This window comes from Cherax quadricarinatus, unplaced genomic scaffold (genome assembly GCF_038502225.1).
Source record: "Cherax quadricarinatus isolate ZL_2023a unplaced genomic scaffold, ASM3850222v1 Contig4180, whole genome shotgun sequence".
Taxonomy (NCBI): domain Eukaryota; kingdom Metazoa; phylum Arthropoda; class Malacostraca; order Decapoda; family Parastacidae; genus Cherax; species Cherax quadricarinatus.
This window is the reverse complement of record NW_027199206.1, coordinates 15491-34624: the sequence shown is the minus strand read 5'-3', so window position 1 is coordinate 34624 and position 19134 is coordinate 15491. Positions and strand designations below refer to the sequence as shown.

Sequence of the window (19134 nt, the reverse complement as noted above, 5' to 3'; positions counted from 1 at the left end):
TTGTCCTGCAACTGTGGCTTGGTATATGTTATGAATATACATCAGGGCAATCTTGAACTATATAAATTTACAGAGTTTTTTAGAAAAATTATAATTTGGATATTAATATTTAGTAATATTGTGTTATAATAGAGTATATATCAAACAATTATTTATGAACTCCCTCTTGCCTTAACTGTCATGAGGCTCACCCTTCGTACTCTCGCCGTTGTCAGGTCTATTTAAACGAGCGGGAAATCCGTTACCTCAAAGAGACAGAAGGTCTCCCTTATGCCATGGCAGTTTCTCATCTCTGCCTCCAAGGGAGACTCCCACGTGTTTCTTATTCCCGTGTTTCAAAACGTCCCCCCACTTCTGGTATCCCATCTTCTACACCCACCTCTGTGGTTACCTCTCCCATAATCACTCCTGTATCTAATCCTTTTGCTGTCCTCGGCTCAGACGTCCCTACTTCAACGCCTCAGTCTAATCTCGCTTCTTCGAGTTCTCTCTTACAAGCCTCAGTATCGACGAGACCTCGTACGACACCTCTTCCCAATCGTCCCTCTACTTCTCAAAAGTCAAAAAAAGGTCCGGTAACACCTCCTACCCATCTTCCACCTCCTCATTTTACCCTCCCTGTCTCTGTCCCTAGTTCTTCCCCTCTCACTGGCTCAGTTACAAGTGCAGAGGTTCACCCTCCTCCTCGTAATGTACCTTCCTCCCCTGTTCCCTCCCAAGTTTCTTCCTCTTCTGCCACCTCCCAGGTTCCTGTCTCTTCTGTCCCCTGCCACGCTTCTCCAGTTCCCTCCACCCTTTCGCCCCCCCCTACCTTGGTACAGTCCAATACAGTTCCAATCTTTACTCATCCTCCCCCTACCATTCCCAATATTGTCTCCCATACGACATCTCTGAATTCCGAAACACTTGAAGCAATCTCTGAATATATTGCAGAGACCAAACCATCAATGGACACTGATCCACCTTCCGCTCTTTCTCTCTCCTCTGCTCCATCTGCGCAACTCCTTTCTTCACAGCGCACCGTTCCTTCGCTGCTTGAACATTTTCCACTGCCTCCGCATGTGGACTTTTCTAACCCTTCTAGTCCGTAGGAACCCTTACCTGCGGATTTCAAGTATCTTTATCATTGCCAATCATGGCCTTTTTACAGTGGAATATACGCGGCCTCAGGGGTAATCGGGGTGAGCTTCAGATGTTACTCTCCCAGTTTGCCCCTGTTGGTGTTTGCTTACAGGAACCAAAATTACACTCTGCTGTTATTTCTCACATCTCAGGCTATAATTTATTGTATTCTTCAGATCCTTTTCCTGATGGGACCTTTAATGAAAGTGCCCTTCTTCTCCGCACTGATATTCCGTACCATCAGCTATTTGTTCATACTTCGCTGCATTACACAGCAGCCCGTATCCACTTACATAGGTGGTATACGCTCTGTTCTTTATATCTCTCTCCTTCTCGGGCATTATCTATTCCGGATTTTGCCTTCCTTGTTTCGTCATTACCGCCACCGATTCTGTTACTTGGTGATTTTAATGCCCACCATTTCCTCTGGGGAGGGTCTCACTGTGATTCCCGTGGAATTCAGTTAGAGGCTTTTCTTGCCACCCACCCCCTCCATGTTTTAAATACAGGTACTCACACCCATTTTGATCCTCGGACTCATACTCTCTCTTGCATCGATCTCTCAGTTTGCTCTTCCTCCGCCGCATTAGACTTTACTTGGTCTGTTCTCCCGGACTTACATGACAGTGATCATTTCCCAATCATTCTTACTTCCCCTTCATATTCGCCACCTCTTCGCACCCCACGCTGGCAATTTAATCGGGCAAATTGGAACCTTTACTCACACCTGACTGTTTTTAAAGAGGTTCCTTCTTCGTCCTCCATCGATGAGCTTTTACACCTCTTCTCGTCCTCCGTTTTCACCGCAGCTTCTCATTCTATACCCCAAACTTCGGGCAGGCATTCTCAGAAATGCGTGCCTTGGTGGTCTCCTGCTTGTGCTCGTGCAGTACGTTTGAAACGCGCTGCATGGGGCAGGTACCGGTACAATAGAACCACAGAGCGACTCCTTGATTTTAAACAGAAGCGTGCGATCGCTCGCCGTGTCATCCGTGACGCTAAACGCACTTGCTGGCGAGATTATGTCTCCACCATCACCTCTGCTTCCTCTATGAGTGCAGTCTGGAAAAAAGTACGAAAACTGAGTGGTAAATATTCTCCTGACCCGGCTCCTGTTCTGCGGGTTGCCGGTGTTGATATAGCAAACCCACTAGATGTTGCCAATGAAATTGGCAATCATCTGGTCCGTATTTCTCAGGGACTCCATCTATGCCCCTCATTTCTTTCCTCAAAGTCTGCCAGAGAGTTAGCACCCTTGGACTTTTCTTCTCTCAGAGAAGAACAGTATAATGTGCCTTTTACACTTCAAGAACTGGAGGCAACACTCTCAGCTTGTCGATCATCGGCAGCTGGGCCCGACGACATTCATATTCGTATGCTACAACATTTACATCAGTCAGCCCTTGCAGTCCTATTACGCCTTTACAATCTTATTTGGTCACAAGGAGTTCTTCCACAGCTGTGGAAATCCGCCATTGTTCTCCCTTTCCGCAAACCAGGCACTACGGGACATGAAACCTCCCACTATCGTCCCATTGCTCTTACCAGTGCAGTTTGCAAAGTAATGGAACGTCTAGTAAATAGACGTTTAGTGTGGTATTTAGAGACACACAACAGTCTCTCCACTCGTCAATATGGCTTTCGTAAGGGACGTTCTACCATAGACCCCTTACTGCGCTTGGATACGTATGTTCGTAATGCCTTTGCGAATAACCACTCAGTTATTGCCATATTTTTTGACCTTGAGAAGGCATATGACACAACTTGGAGGTATAATATTTTAGCCCAAGCCCACTCCTTAGGCCTTCGAGGCAATCTACCATCCTTCCTTAAGAACTTTTTAACTGACAGGCATTTCCGTGTTCGGGTTAATAATGTGCTCTCCCCGGACTTTGTCCAAGCTGAAGGTGTCCCCCAGGGATGTGTTCTGAGCACAACACTTTTTCTCCTTGCTATTAATGATTTGGCCTCTAGTCTTCCATCAAATATTTGGTCATCACTCTATGTTGATGACTTCGCTATTGCCTGTGCAGGCGCTGACTGTCACCTCCTTACAGTTTCTCTCCAGCATGCAGTCGACCGTGTTTCCAATTGGGCCACCACACATGGGTTTAAATTTTCCAGCACTAAAACCCACCAAATCACTTTCACTAGACGCTCTGTCATCTCTGATCATCCTTTGTACCTCTATGGCTCACGTATCCCTGAACGTGATACAGTCAAGTTTCTGGGCCTCCTCTTTGATCGTAGGTTATCCTGGAAACCTCACATTACCTCTCTGAAGGCAACTTGTCACAGCCGGCTGAACCTTCTTAAAACCCTTGCTCATCTTTCGTGGGGAGCTGATCGTCGAACCCTCCTTCACCTACATTCCACCCTTATTTTATCGAAACTTGATTATGGTGACCAGATCTATTCAGCGGCATCTCCTGCTACTCTCTCTAGCCTTAACCCCATTCATCACCAAGGATTACGTTTATGCCTTGGTGCTTTTCGCTCTTCCCCTGTCGAAAGCCTCTATGCAGAAGCGAACGTTCCATCCTTATCCGATCGCCGTGATGCCCATTGCCTGCGCTACTATGTACGCTCTCATGATCTCCGCAATCCTTCCATTTATAGAATGGTCACTGATATTAGTAGACATTCTTTATTTGTTCGCCGCCCCTGCTTACTCCGTCCCTTCTCTCTTCGCCTTCATTCGCTCTTGTCTTCTCTTCAACTACCACCTTTCTATGTACATGTAGCATCTCACTTTTCCCTACCCCCCTGGGAAGTTCCAGCTGTTCGAGTCTGTTCTTTCTCCCTCCCTTGCTCGAAAGCCCAACTGTCTACGGTCGCTTCCCGCTCTCTTTTTCTTGACCACTTTCACTCTCATTCTCATGCCATTGCTGTGTACACAGATGGCTCTAAGTCTTCTGACGGCGTAGGATTCGCAGCAGTGTTTCCGGACAGCGTCGTACAAGGGCATTTACTATCTTCAGCTAGTATTTTTACTGCTGAATTATATGCCATCCTTACAGCACTTATCCGTATTGCATCTATGCCTGTGTCATCATTTGTGGTTGTCTCAGACTCCCTTAGTGCTTTACAGGCTATACAAAAATTTGATACACCTCACCCCTTAGTCCTCCGTATCCAACTTTGGCTACGCCGCATCTTTACTAAGCATAAAGATATTGTTTTTTGTTGGGTCCCTGGTCATGTTGACGTACAGGGCAATGAACAGGCAGACACTGCTGCGCGGTCAGCAGTACATGACCTACCAGTTTCTTATAGAGGTATTCCATGTACGGACTATTTTGCTGTAATATCTTCCCACCTTCACACCCGTTGGCAACAACGTTGGTCTACTATGCTCGGCAACAAACTTCAGTCTATTAAACCGAGTATAGGTTACTGGCCGTCTTCTTATCACCAGTGTCGAGGTTGGGAGACTACTCTCTCCCGTCTTCGCATTGGCCATACTCGTCTTACTCATGGATATCTCATGGAGAGGCGTCTTGCTCCTCTCTGTGAGAATTGCCAAGCTCCATTATCAGTCAGCCACATTCTGTTGGACTGCCCACTTTATCAACGAGCACGCAGAATTTACCTCTGTCGTCGTCTTCGCCCCGCTGCTCTCTCTTTACCTTCCCTTCTCGCTGATGGACCCACCTTTCATCCGGACTCTCTCATTGACTTTTTGACAACGACTGACTTACTTCACAAATTCTGATACTTTCAGCCCTTTCTACTTGTATCTCTTGCTACCCTCTACCCCCGTACTATCCCCTGCCCCGCTGTTTTCTGTAACCTGCTGATCATCCCCCCTCCCTTCTGCCATCCAATTCCCTTGCTTCCTTCCCTACCCTGCAGCGCTGTATAGCCCTTGTGGCTTAGCGCTTCTTTTTGATTATAATAATAATGATCGTGACTGAGGCTGTTTCTTAGTGCCAATTGATAAGACAAACACAAATAAAAAGATACTATTGAAATGGAGATTTTTTGTTGGTTTCAGACCAGAAATGGCCCAATATTTCAGGCCTCAAGGTGGCAAAAATATTTAGGGCCTCCTAACATTTCCCCCTCCCCCCTAGTCTGCTTTATGAGTTTTTACTATGTCTGCTTCAATTATTGGAATGACCTAAACCATGACTAGTAGTCTTTGTTATATTTTATAAACCAGCAAAAGCTGTTTATATGATGATTGCTTCAAAATGAAGGACAAGTGTTGTTCACGAGGGGCCTGGGGATGTGATTAATGAACAAAGGAAAAATTGTTTTAGTGTAGAGAACTGAGGAGCAGAGGAGAAGGGACACAGAGTTGAAGCACAAGCAGAAGTAGGGGTATTTATGAGCTCCCTTTGAGGGGGCCTTAATGCCACTAAAGGGCTCTTGATCCAAGGAATTGGACCACTCAATACTTCTTTGGATCATACCTGATTATTACTCATTCCTAGGTACTTTAAGACCCCTAAGAGTTTAGCACTTACAATGATAATTTATGAGCAGCACAAAATTAGTGTAAAAGATGGTGGATAATGTCTGGTTTAGTAGCGATGAGTTATGGCTTAGCTGTATGACATGCTCTCTTGCTTGTTAACAGTGACATTAGGAGAGCTGATATGTTTCTTCTAGAACAACACAGTCCTCAGGTTCCCAAGTCTTTACAATTTAGTGACAAGAGTAAAGAGGTATAATATACTGCAGGATTGTTCCATGAATTCTCCTAGTTTAAAGATCAGATGATATGGCAATACAAATGTTTTTTTCCCACCTGTTGAGTTGTCTTTCAAGTGGAGTCACTACAATACAAAACTTGCACACAGTGTACCATACTGGGACTCTCCATCAGATTAAAGGTGCATATATACTCATGCTAAGCATAACCAAAAACACTAGTACTTACCTTCACCTCCAACTGTGCCCCAGCCTTCTCTTAAATGATGGTTAAGGGAAAGAAGGTAATTCATGCTATCTATGGTTCACTACTGCACAATAATAGAGAGATTAATAACTATAAAACTACTAAAAACAATAAAATAAGCCTGTACACAATGAATAAAAAGAAAAGAGTAGGTGACATTTACCAAAGATATAATGTCAGATGCCTTTGTTATTGCTAATTGGATATCTTCACAGGGACGGTGGCTTGATGTTGAAGCACTCTTCTTCCAAGGAATTGGCTTGGATCTTTGCTCATATTACCTGAATTGAACCTGAATGCCTTCCACCCCCTCCCCTACAGGTTTATCACCCCACCCCCATGATAATCCAAGGAATTGGAATTATACTCCTTCAAACCTGATTATTACCCCCTATTCCCCAGGTGCTGCATGAGCCTTGTGGGTTTCATGCATCCCCACAACTGTAATAACAACTAGATGTGTTTGTCACCATGATACCAGAGAGGTATCCCCTATATCCCATGTCAAAGACCTGGGAGTGATCGTGTCGGAGGATCTCACCTTCAAGGACCATAACACTGTATCAATCGCAGCTGCTAGAAAAATGACAGGATGGATAATGAGAACCTTCAAAACTAGGGATGCCAAGCCCATGATGACACTCTTCAGGTCACTTGTTCTATCTAGGCTGGAATATTGCTGCACACTAACAGCACCTTTCAAGGCAGGTGAAATTGCTGACCTAGAAAATGTACAGAGAACCTTCACGGCGCGCATAACGGAGATAAAACACCTCAATTACTGGGAGCGCTTGAGGTTCCTGAACCTGTATTCCCTGGAACGCAGGCGGGAGAGATACATGATTATATACACCTGGAAAATCCTAGAGGGACTAGTACCGAACTTGCACACGAAAATCACTCACTACGAAAGCAAAAGACTTGGCAGACGATGCAACATCCCCCCAATGAAAAGCAGGGGTGTCACTAGCACGTTAAGAGACCATACAATAAGTGTCAGGGGCCCGAGACTGTTCAACTGCCTCCCAGCATACATAAGGGGGATTACCAACAGACCCCTGGCAGTCTTCAAGCTGGCACTGGACAAGCACCTAAAGTCGGTACCTGACCAGCCGGGCTGTGGCTCGTACGTTGGTTTGCGTGCAGCCAGCAGTAACAGCCTGGTTGATCAGGCTCTGATCCACCAGGAGGCCTGGTCACAGACCGGGCCGCGGGGGCGTTGACCCCCGGAACTCTCTCCAGGTAAACTCCAGGTAAACATTTAATGGACTCTCAGATAACCCCTCACTCTACAATCACTTAAGCAGTTTTTGATACTTCTGCAGGTGATGGCAAGGAGTACTGTCTTTCATAGTGTTGCTGACCTTTTCCAAATAATCAGGCAAATCCATTATAAGCTCCAAATAATTTTTCCAATTCATTATGATATTTCTGGGAAGTATCTCTAATTCTCCAATACCATCAGTGAAACATTCTCACACCATGAACGATGCAGGCATTTCACCATCTCAGCAGTGTAGTGAGGGCAGTGTGGGTTAGAATGAGGTGTGCAGTACACCCTCCTTACACCACCACTAGCCACTGTAAAGGTCAGTTTATCTGACCACACACGTCCTTGCCACTCCTCGAAATCACACTCGTGGTATTTCTTGCAAAACTTTAAGTCTCCTTTTGCCAAACTGTGAGAAGAGGTTTACTACATGCATGAAAAACTTCCAAATCCCATCATCATAGAGGAACTGCTGGAGACATCCAAGGGACACGTGTTCCAATAACAGGATTTTTCTCCTTCACTTCCTGTGCTGTGATGGAAGGATTTGCTTTTCCTTCACTAGCAATCCCTTTTAGAGTCCTTGAGGACATTAATTTAGGCATACCAGTCTTGGGAAGAGGGACTGGCACAAGTCTCTCTTCCTTGTCACAAAAAATAAGAACATAAGAAAGAAGGAACACTGCCACAGGCCTACTGGCCTATGCGAGGCAGCTCCAATTCTCCCGCCGGCTTAAGCCAATGCCTTGACCTAGTGAGGTCAGACACATCACTTAAGGGAGGAGCAGTGCATCCGACCTAGTAGCACAAGCTAGTCAGGTCCAACTCACACCCACCCACACCCACTCATGTATTTATTTATTTATTTATTTATTATTAATTTGGACATGATACAAAGATGTACAAAGAAATACAGTGGTTAAGTGTAACATGCCAAAAGGCCCTTGCATGCAGAGCATTATGGGCAGGCTTAAAATTAACTAAGATTAACTAAGCAATGATATATTCAGTGAAATTGGCCAAGTGAAAGTCTGGGACAGAGATTTGATTGCAGTTATCCAGGTAACTCCATGATATGTTGAAACTAAGTGATTTGTGATTGCTTTCCCCAAGCTCATCATTAACCTCAAGATTATTAACTAGTGATTCTTTGTTGGCAAGAACCAAGTCAAGTAGACTCTTTCCTCTAGTTGGTTCTGTCACAAACTGTTTTAAAAAGCAATCCTGAACAGTATCAAGAAAGTCACTAGACTCAAGATTTCCTGTCACATTGTTCCAATCAATTTGTCTAGTTAAAATCTCCCATTAACACAACATTTTCATATTTAGATGCCTTATGAATTTCGTCCCATAGCAGCTTACTGCACTCTCTATCAAGGTTTGGGGGCATATAAATCACACCCAAAATTAACTTTTCACTACCCTCGGGAAACTGTAGCCTAACAGATTCTGCGTCCGATGTTTCTAATCTTATATCATGTCCAACAATTTAAATTATCTCTGACATACATCACCACTCCACCACCCTTCCTGTTGACCCTATCAGTATGGAATAGTTTATAACCTTGTATGTTGCATTCAGAAAGCATTTCTCTATCTTTCAAGTTGAACCAGGTCTCTGTTATAGCAATAATACATATCTATATTACCTGTACTTGCAAGTAATCTTAGCTCATCTATCTTATTTCTTAGACTCCTACTATTTGTATAGTAAACCTTAAGGGAGTTAGTCACTCGTTGCCCTCTACTATCTCTTTGTTTGTTGATCAATTGCTTTGCCTTTACTAGCAACTTTATTTTGAATACTGTCTTTTAAACATATCCCTGAGGTATCCTGGTTATACCTGCTGTTTTCAACCCTAGTATTGTTTGACGAGACACTGCACTAACTGCAATTTTAGTCCCATTTGAGCAGAAATAGTGCATCATGGCCACTCACATGCCAGACAATCACAGCTCATAATATCCTTCTTATTTGCACTTCTGGACATTACTGTTGGTCACAAAAGGAGTTAGTGACCACACAAATGAAAATATGACTTATGTGAAAGAAAAATCTTACTATAGCCACAAGGTTAGTGGGTGAATCTTGTAACACATGCTGCACTGGCAATTGTTTATACAGCACAGCCAGAATATCATAATATTTCAGATCCCACAAAATACACACAAGTACAGTATGAGAAATGAATTACACAAGTCATTACGTTGGACTACTGGTGTCAAACTTCTGTACAGACTGTACGTGAGAGCCACACATATGCAGCTCCCTCTTTTCAGCATTTTCACTGGCTTTCAATCGAGTCACCGCTTATTTCCGCTTTTCTCACACAACAGTTGCATAAGGGAAGGATGAATGGCGATGTATTTTATGGTAAGTATTGTATGTACTATGTATTTATTTAACTATCTGTTTTTTTTATGTCTAGTTGTATTGAGCACTTAATACATGATAGTGTAAAGATGTTATCAGGCATTTTAGATGCATTCAATAATGAAAAAATGCTCTGTTCCACCTGCCAGAGATTTTCGTTTATCGTTTGGGGCCGCGAACTTTAGGAGACGTACAAATGGGGACCGCTTGTACATCTAAACATTTAAGTCAGAAGCTTTATAAGTACATTAACTAAAGCCCAGGTTGTAAAAGATATGAAACTCACTTTTATAAAAAAGTACTTTTATTTGAATCTTTTGTTTCTCCCACACAACATCAATACAACTTGAAATTGGCATTCACTTAACACTGAGCAATGTTTACTATTATAAAATACACACAGCACATGTAGTGAAGCTTGGACAAGAGACAACAAAGTGCTGTACATTGATGTTTATACCTATCCAACTAATATCATAATGACATTTAAAGAAAAAGAAAAAATAAGCACCAATCATGTCTTTCCTTAGAGTACGCTTATTATTAAAAATACTGTGTAGATTTCATTTTACAAACTAATAAATGCTTTAATTATAAAATGTATATATCATTTACAAAATGTGTATGTAAAATAAGGATTCTCCAACATACAAGTACGTAAATTGGCAATCTCATGACTATATTAAAATTATAAAACCTAGCTTGTGAAAAATATTACAAGTGTACACATTATTCTGACAAGTAAAACCCATTACGTAATATACCTGAACTGTGAGCTTTTGTGAGGGAACATACCCTTAACTCCTGGAAAAGTTCATCCTAACACTATACACAAATTTAATGAGGTAATATCCTACAAAACTTTCGTTTTTTCCTAAAATTCTTTTTTTCTTTCGGGCCACCCTGCCTTAGTGGGATACAGCTGGTTTGTTGAAAGAAGAAGAATATCCTATAAAACTTGTATATCCAACAAAAGACATTTGAAAATGGTAATAAAACCAATGGAGTAAACCAAATAATCTGTGACTGCAGCTGTCAATGACACATAACTAATCCCTCTGAAAAATCTGTGAAAAATGTGTGTACGAAGTTACTGGTAATAGCTTGCCTTGTGACTTAGAAACAAAGACTCGCTGAGAACATCTTCAATATCATGCAATGCTCATGTCTACCTGCAACTGCCCCATGGCAAGACTTTGTGCACTAAATGGGCACTGTGTAAATAGGAAAAAATTACTAATTGATCTCACATTTATTTTTCTACAATCTGAAGTCATCTAAACTAATTTCATAAGTACTTTAATGCAAAATATAAACAGAGAAGTACAATAACCATACCAGCAAATAAAATATATTTGTCCTGGGTGGAACGTCTCTCTATCATTCTCATGACAGTATTAGAAAGGCCAAGTGTGTTTGCCAGGTCCAGAACACGTTTATGAGCACCCTTCAGTGTTGATCCTTGATCACGCAGACTCTGCATAATATTAGTACCTGCTCCTAGTAGTTCATCTACATTCCGATTGGCATCCTGTAAATGACATTCAAGTTATTGACCATGTATTGTATAATTATTACAGTGGACCCTCGGTTATCGGCCGTAATCCATTCCAGAAGGTTGGCCTAAAACCGAAATAATATTTTCCATAAGAATTAATGTAAATACAATTAATCCATTCCAGACACCAAAAAATATTCCTTCCACAGCATATGTGTAAAGAACCGAAGATAACCCAAAAAAGTCAGACAGAGTGACTTATTTCCAATGGGGTCCTGTCTCCCCGCTACACTCCCTTCCTCCCTGCTAAACTCCCTTTCACAACACTAGCTTCCTTGATTTCTACTTTCTTTGCCAGGATAGAAGTGATTGTTGATATGGATTTCCCATACATCCTGGCAAGTTCTAGCACTCAAACACCACTCTCATACTTTTCAACAACTTCTTTCTTAAATTCCATCGTGTTCCTCACTTTCTTTACCAAAGGAACTTTACTAGGAACTTTCTTTGGGCCCATGGTTGCTTATTTTGCAGCTGCACTCAATCAATAACCACAACAAACAATGGATTATAGTGAAATGTTTGGGTGATTGAGTAGAAGTTTCCTCACTCACCCAGACTTCCTCACTCACCCAGACTTCCTCACTCACAGCCAGACTGACTCACGAACATGCGAGGGGCTGGCGGGCAAGTGGGTGGATGTGTCCAATACGGCCGATAACCGGAATAAAATTTTGGCCAAAAAACTGAGCGATAACTGAGTTGGCCGATATCAGGAATGGGCAATAACCAAGGGTCCACTGTATGTGTATTTGAAAACAAGCACTAAACTTGTATGGGTCATACTGAGCAGCAGTAGAAGGGGTTAGAAGATTAATGAGACTGAAGATTACTAAGTGTAAAATTATCATGGTTGGTGCAAGAGGTTAGTTTCTATTAAATAGGCAGAGAAAGAGTCTGTATTAAAGGTGAAACTTTCAGCAGAGAAGGCAGCTAGAGTTAGTGTTTCAGTGTTGAAAATGTTGAAAGTGAATTATGTATAGTCTTTAAGAAGCAAGACAATCTCATAATATATAGTGAAGTGTTAGAGCTACCTGGCAGTCCTGACAAATAAGCACCTGGTATCTCTCCATGTGGGATCCACGAGAATCAGGTATGTCCAGTTCTTAACTTACAACAACGATGGAAAAAAAGATGGCCATGACCCCACTTGTGGCTTGACAGAAAACAATTTATCCTTTAATTCAGACCAATGCTGTTGCCACCAGTTTCAGAGTGGTTGGGAGAGCACTGGAAATTTTTTTTATTATCACACCGGCCGATTCCCACCAAGGCAGGGTGGCCCGAAAAAGAAAAACTTTCACCATCATTCACTCCATCACTGTCTTGCCAGAAGGGTGCTTTACACTACAGTTTTTAAACTGCAACATTAACACCCCTCCTTCAGAGTGCAGGCACTGTACTTCCCATCTCCAGGACTCAAGTCCGGCCTGCCGGTTTCCCTGAATCCCTTCATAAATGTTACTTTGCTCACACTCCAACAGCACGTCAAGTATTAAAAACCATTTGTCTCCATTCACTCCTATCAAACACGCTCACGCATGCCTGCTGGAAGTCCAAGCCCCTCGCACACAAAACCTCCTTTACCCCCTCCCTCCAACCCTTCCTAGGCCGACCTGGAAAATAATCAAAAAAAAAAAAAGACCCCTCTGCTGGAGATTGGCAAATCATGAATAATGGACTGAGCCAGAAATGCTACATAACCATTAACTGATACAAAGTACAATGGAATATGGAGGAATCAAACTGATTGATATCTTGTAAGGAGCTTTGGGAGGCTGAATAAATGCCACAGAAGCAGATGTTTGTCGATAAAAACATGTCACAAGTGGCTTCTTCTAAAGGACAGAATAGGGATTGTTTAGGTAGTCTAGCCATTTAGAAAGATGGAGAAAAATGAGGATAGCAAAGAGGGTGTATAAATCCTATGGAGGTATTTAGGAAAGCAGTTAGATGGAGCCCTGGAGGTGGGAAGTGCAGTACCTGCACTCTGGAGGAGTGTTATACATGTTGTTGTTTGGAGAATCATTTAATTGTGATGTTTGCATACATCTAGCAAGAAAGTTATTGAATGAATGTTAGTGAATGCATTTCCTCTTTTTGGGCTACCCTATCTTTTTCGGGCCACCCTGCCTTGGTGGGAATCGGCCAGTGTGATAATAATAAAAATAAAACTATCTTGGTGGTAGTAAAACAAAAATTATTCAAGTACTGTATGTCTTATTTTAGATGTTATTGATTTTTTGTCACCTCACATTTTGAAATAGTACAAGAATGAAGTGATCTGGAAAACAGTAGCTATAGACAATTCTTTCATGAAAAAAAGGAAGACTACTGTGCTATTAAGTTTGTCAAGTCACATTTGCAGGATAGCTGTTCTTACAGCTATGCTGTAAATGTGACTGACACCAGGAGCCTCATTACTCCATACTCAATACTAATAAAAATTTACAAAAACTGCAGACTTGTGACAAAGCTGAAATGTAACCAAAAATAATTAATTGACTAAGTACTGTATTCACCAACAACTAGTTTACTTTCAGTTGTACTACTTACACTTCAGATGTCAGACATTCATACTGTATATAAAGCCACTACTAGAGAAAAATCATGTGTCATCTCAACAGCTGTTTTGAAGTTGAATACCTTTAATATTTGCCAGATTATCACTAATTTCCCCTAAATAACATCAAATCAGCATTGGTATATTTTGTCATAATTTGGTCTAGAACAATGCAATAAGAATCTATAAATTAATTGAAAGATCATACTATCATTCAACTAAACTGTATTAACTCTCATGCAAGAAAAAATGTATATATTGCATTATATTTACTTCTACTAATAGTACAGTGTATTGTATATTCATAACAGTAATTAAAATGGTTAAACATTTAAAGTTGTTTTAACATAAATTTCTATTTCATATGTAAAGAAAATATTACCTGCAGTTTATCATGATGTTGAAGTTCATGGTCTAAGAAAATTGAAGTTTCCTGTTGGTCATTAGTGGTAAATTTCCGAGAAAGTAATGCATCTCTTTCCTGCATCTCACGAGCCCGCACCTGTCTGCGGTGCTGGAGCATCCCAAACGAGTTCTGATAAAAAGCATGACGGCATTAATATGCATTAATAAATTTGTTGTACCTAATCACATTAATTATTACTACTACTAACTGCTGCTAAATATGTTAAATGACAGAGTCATGTCATTTATGGATTACCTTTAACATATTAGTGAATATCATCTTGCCTGGATTTTGGAGGACTGAAAATCTGTATGAAAAACAACAAAATCTTATTCGCTATTTAACTGGGATAACAACCACCTTAGCAGAAGACAATTACTGTACTTACTACAATGTCAAAGGGGTATACTTAATAAGTCCATCAAATTTTTCTTTGAATCTAGCAGTTATATTTTTTCAGCCTTGTTTAGTAAAGTTGTGTAGAGTCGTTAGATTCACTCAAAAAATTCCCAGTTGTACATCTGGGTGTGGCTCCCATGGTTTTATATACGAGGGGCATAGGGAGTTGCAATCTCATAGGAAGAGGGGGGTCAAAGGCCTTGTTCTTAAACATCATTTTTATTGCTATTCTTAATAATTAAGAGGGGCTTTGGAAGGCTTCTGCCTCCCTTTAACCTTCCCTCTGGCTCCACCACTACTGATGCCAGCCCAGACAACCAAGGCTCATACCAGCACATATAATATCTAGCCTTATACACACCAGGCTAGCTCTAGCAGACCTTAACTTCATAATGACTCCAGTCCAGAGTGACTTTCAGTATACAATTAGAATAATTTGCTCCATTTTTTCAGAAGAGATTTTAGAAGAGGTAGATTTAATGTAATATCTCAATCCACATGTATCGGCCATACAAGGGCTTTACGAAAGGTCTTCTAAGTGTTTCTACTGTGGCAAATTCCTTTTTGCCTTGCTGCACAACCCATTAATTAGAAACTTACCAAAGAATTTTGTTCAAAATGTGCTTGAATTTCCCATACCCTAATCTCTCCTAGATAATTCTTGAGTAACAATAACAACATATATGGCCTCTGAAACAAAATGCCACATCTGAAATAAAATTTATTATACATACAGTGGCTTTTGCAAAGACCAATAGAAATCTAACACCCATGAATTTGGAAGTTAAAGACTATTAAACAAAACTGAAGCTAGTAAATCCAAAAATGAACAGAGCTCTGCTATATATAAGTACTGTAATGTAAATAAATACTGGAACAAGTACCATGTGAGCAGAGCCACATATATAAAATTAGTATTATAGTTTGCCCTGAAATCTGAAAATAATTAAAAACAGGAAAAAAAGCAATACATATACCTGGACGTGCTGAAGATCATACTTCAACTGATCAACTCGATACTTAGCATTTACACGTCTAGATGGTGGCTCCTTGTTGATCAATATACTCAAGCGAGTGCAGTTGCTGTTAATAAGATAAGGATTTTCATTAAAGACAGGAATAATTCTTTTAACTGTTTATCCTAAGGTCACACTCTTCTCTAATATTCTCACCATAGCCAATCATAACCATCCATATGCAGAGTAAATAACCAAGAGAATATTACACACTGACTCATGAAATCGTAAGGACACGATTGCAAACAAACCATACCACAGGTGGCATTTGAACCCGCAATTAGAGAGCCTCAAAACTCCAGACCGTCATGTTAGTCACTGGGCCAGCTAGTTTCAATAAGATTCATCCAGCTAGGTATATTTCAACACCATAGGAAGGTTAGCATAGGCACCACTGTGACCACAAATGCAAGTTTTTACAGACGAATCTCCCACTAGCATGGCTGTGACAAACTCTAGCACAAGTCCCCTCAAAGCCATCAACATGACCTAGTTGGATGAATCTTATTGAAGCTAGCTGGCCCAGTGGCTAACGCGATGGTCTGGAGTTTTGAGGCTCTCTGGTCGCGGGTTCAAACCCCACTGGTGGTATGGTTTGGTAATATTACACACCTTTGACAAACTCCTATAAGCATATCAAATCCATAGTTCTGTACACAATTAGCTTTCAACCTTTAAACTGAGTATGGCATACTTATGCCAAGTATGTCATATATGTATGCACAAATTTTGGGAGACTGAAATGAAGACACTTGTGGTGCAATTTACAATGGGTGAGCTTGTTTATTCAAACCCCAAATTTATATTAAAAAATTGTCTTTGATAGCACACAGAAAAAGCAATTTTGAAGGAAGAAAACACTGATGTAATTGTGTAATTTATCCACATAACAGTGACAACATCTGTGGTGTTGTACACGACAGCGCACTTCACCAGAACACGACAAAATCACGTCAGAACCCTGCCACATGGAACATCACTAGTGGCAGTCATACTGTTGCTGCTTGTCAACTTGCTTTACAGACTGAAGCAAGTAAAATTACAATCAGTTTTATATAAAAAATACTAAGACCTGTGAAACAGTAAATATCATATACTGTATTATAATATACACATATTATTTATACACCACTATATTGGGTGCTATATAAAAAAGAAAGCGTGCCAGCTGTCCTCGTTAGAAGTCGCACCATTTCTTAAAAAAAAAGCAGTGTTCATATTTTTAATAATTTTTCTATTTGTACTGTGCGCAGCTTTACATGTGCTATAGAGAATGGGTTAAATTATGCTCCGCTTCCTTCACAAATACAGTACTACATGATCAATATTTTCCATATGATCCACAAGATCAATATTTTCCAAACTTTAGTCTGCTCATTTTATTGTGAGTTTTCTCCAAATCCTCAATGGTCATGTATTGTACACCATACAGTCTCTCATATCCTGCTGACTTGAAAAGCATCTAACAACATAAAAGTAATCTATACATTACTTAAAATCCACTAGGGCAATTAGCAATGATTTGATGCAAGTAATTTTGATACTGCAGAGTACACCATCATCCTCAAAGTAGAGTACTATGAACTCAAAGGCCATACAGTGAGACATACCAACTATTACCTCAGTATTATCCTAAACACTGGTGTATTACAAAGAAACATCTTAAATCTATATATTAATTGTCCTTTACAAATCAGTGACACTCATTTTAGTCACCTGCAACCCTGATCCATCTCTCATAATATAGCAAATTAAGAACCAAATAAAAGATAAATTTGCCAACATAAAACAACAGAATAGTGCTGTAAAATACTGTATTACAAATTCTTCATAAAACAATGTCATTGCATAGAACATAGAAAATCCATTAGAAGAGGACACCATCACTCTGCATACTTACGAATGAATAGTGTCCAGCTTCTGCATGACCACGCTCTCTGCCTCACTGTATTCTTCAGGTGTGCGTGACTGCTCAACTTTTGCAAGATCATTAGAGGTTATCTCTTGCAACAGACGGTTTGTTTGGTGGTACAGAGGCTCCATTTTAACCGGAATGTAAAATGAAAGATATTTCACTGATTCTGAAGAAAGTTAGCAGCAGTTTTGTTCATGAAGACCTCTCTGCTTACATAGTTTTTCTTCACCTTTCTTTTTTCTTTTTTTTGCAGGCTTGTTATATCTTGTGCCCAGTCTAGGTTGACAGCTCACTTATTCCTGTAAATACAAAAATAAATAAATAAATAAATAAATAAATAAATAAATATAATATATATATATATATATATATATATATATATATATATATATATATATATATATATATATATATATATATATAAATCTTTTTCACATCAAACAAGTAAAAACTGCAAATTTTAGCCAATAATCATAGTCTGAATTGTACAGTATTAAGCTTGGTTTACAGTTAAGATCTTTCTGCAAATATTGAAAAAAAAGATAAATAACAAAACCCCACCTAACCTAAAATAACTTAGCGCACTTTAACCTTACTCCGCCATCGGTACTGCCACTTTTTTTTTTTCACAATTTTAGCAAGCACGACACACACCTGGATAACCTAAATTACTATTATCGCTAACTTTGAAAAAATAATTTGGAAAATAAATACTTACTCCGTGGTATACACTTGTTGCTATGCATTGTAAAATGTAAAATAGTTCCGCGAGTAGTAGTCCGTAATTATAACCTATACTAATAATTATAAATTATAATAATAATATGCTTGATGGAATCATTATAACAATTATATAAATTAAAAACATCATCAAAGAGTATCATGCTGAAATTCACTGATAAATTTAATTCCTTATCAGGGGTCACACAGCACATGAAAAACAGGACGTTAATCCGATTTGATGCAAGGAAGGGGAAGGTAACCCCAACTCCTCGGATCAAGAGCTATTCCCAAGCGTCAATACAACCCCCCAAAGCAAGAAAACAACGAGGGAAGGGAGAAAAATGGTAAATTTCACCTGAGAGTGTGAAGCAGCGGCTCCAGTCAGCTGATTGAGAGTAAACACCAGACCTGACGTGTAGTACTCTCAGGCGATTGTTTTAAAGAATATACCACATATATCTGCAAAATTGTAAAATATTTTTAACAAAGTATACACACAAATTACAGCTTCTCTTAAAAAAAAATTACTTTTTATTTTTCTATTGAAATTATTTAGATAACACGTATGAGAGTACGAATCGCAACTTATCGTGGGATATTTAAAAAGAGAGAGAGAGGCAGTAAGAAAGAAAATTTACTTGTTTAGGCACATTTACACAAAAGTACAGCTACACACAAGTACAGTTATACATAAACACAATTACACATAAGTTAATCAGTAACATATGTATACATTCCCCAGGATAACCCCCATAAAAGAGTGAAAATGGGTTATTTCCACTGGGGACCTTGTAATATCTTACTGTTAGATACAGGAGAAACCAGTAGTGCTTATAAACACAAAAATAAAATGAACTAACCAAATCAACTGCATGAAATCAG

At 40.0% G+C, this 19134-nt stretch overlaps 1 protein-coding gene across 1 annotated transcript; it reads right to left on the bottom strand.

The window, feature by feature from the left end:
- Nucleotides 1-9958: 9958 nt before the first annotated feature.
- Membrin (golgi SNAP receptor complex member 2) lies at nt 9959-18711 on the bottom strand. Its single transcript, XM_053773879.2, has 5 exons — nt 18608-18711; nt 17515-17828; nt 15576-15681; nt 14176-14328; nt 9959-11203 (listed from the first exon to the last, which is right to left on the bottom strand). The coding sequence occupies exons 2-5, from the start codon at nt 17655-17657 to the stop codon at nt 10961-10963; spliced, it is 645 nt and encodes a 214-aa protein (XP_053629854.1). The 5' UTR covers nt 17658-17828; nt 18608-18711; the 3' UTR covers nt 9959-10960.
- Between the last annotated feature and the right edge of the window lie 423 nt (nt 18712-19134).

Coding starts and splice junctions, on each gene's coding strand:
- Membrin (XM_053773879.2), bottom strand. CDS start 17,657: ATGGAGCCTCTGTACCACCAAACAAACCGTCTGTTGCAAGAGATAACC. Junction 15,682..17,514: donor AAGCTGGACACTATTCATTC/GTAAGTATGCAG, acceptor TCTTATTAACAG/CAACTGCACTCGCTTGAGTA. Junction 14,329..15,575: donor ATGATCTTCAGCACGTCCAG/GTATATGTATTG, acceptor GCTTTTTATCAG/AACTCGTTTGGGATGCTCCA.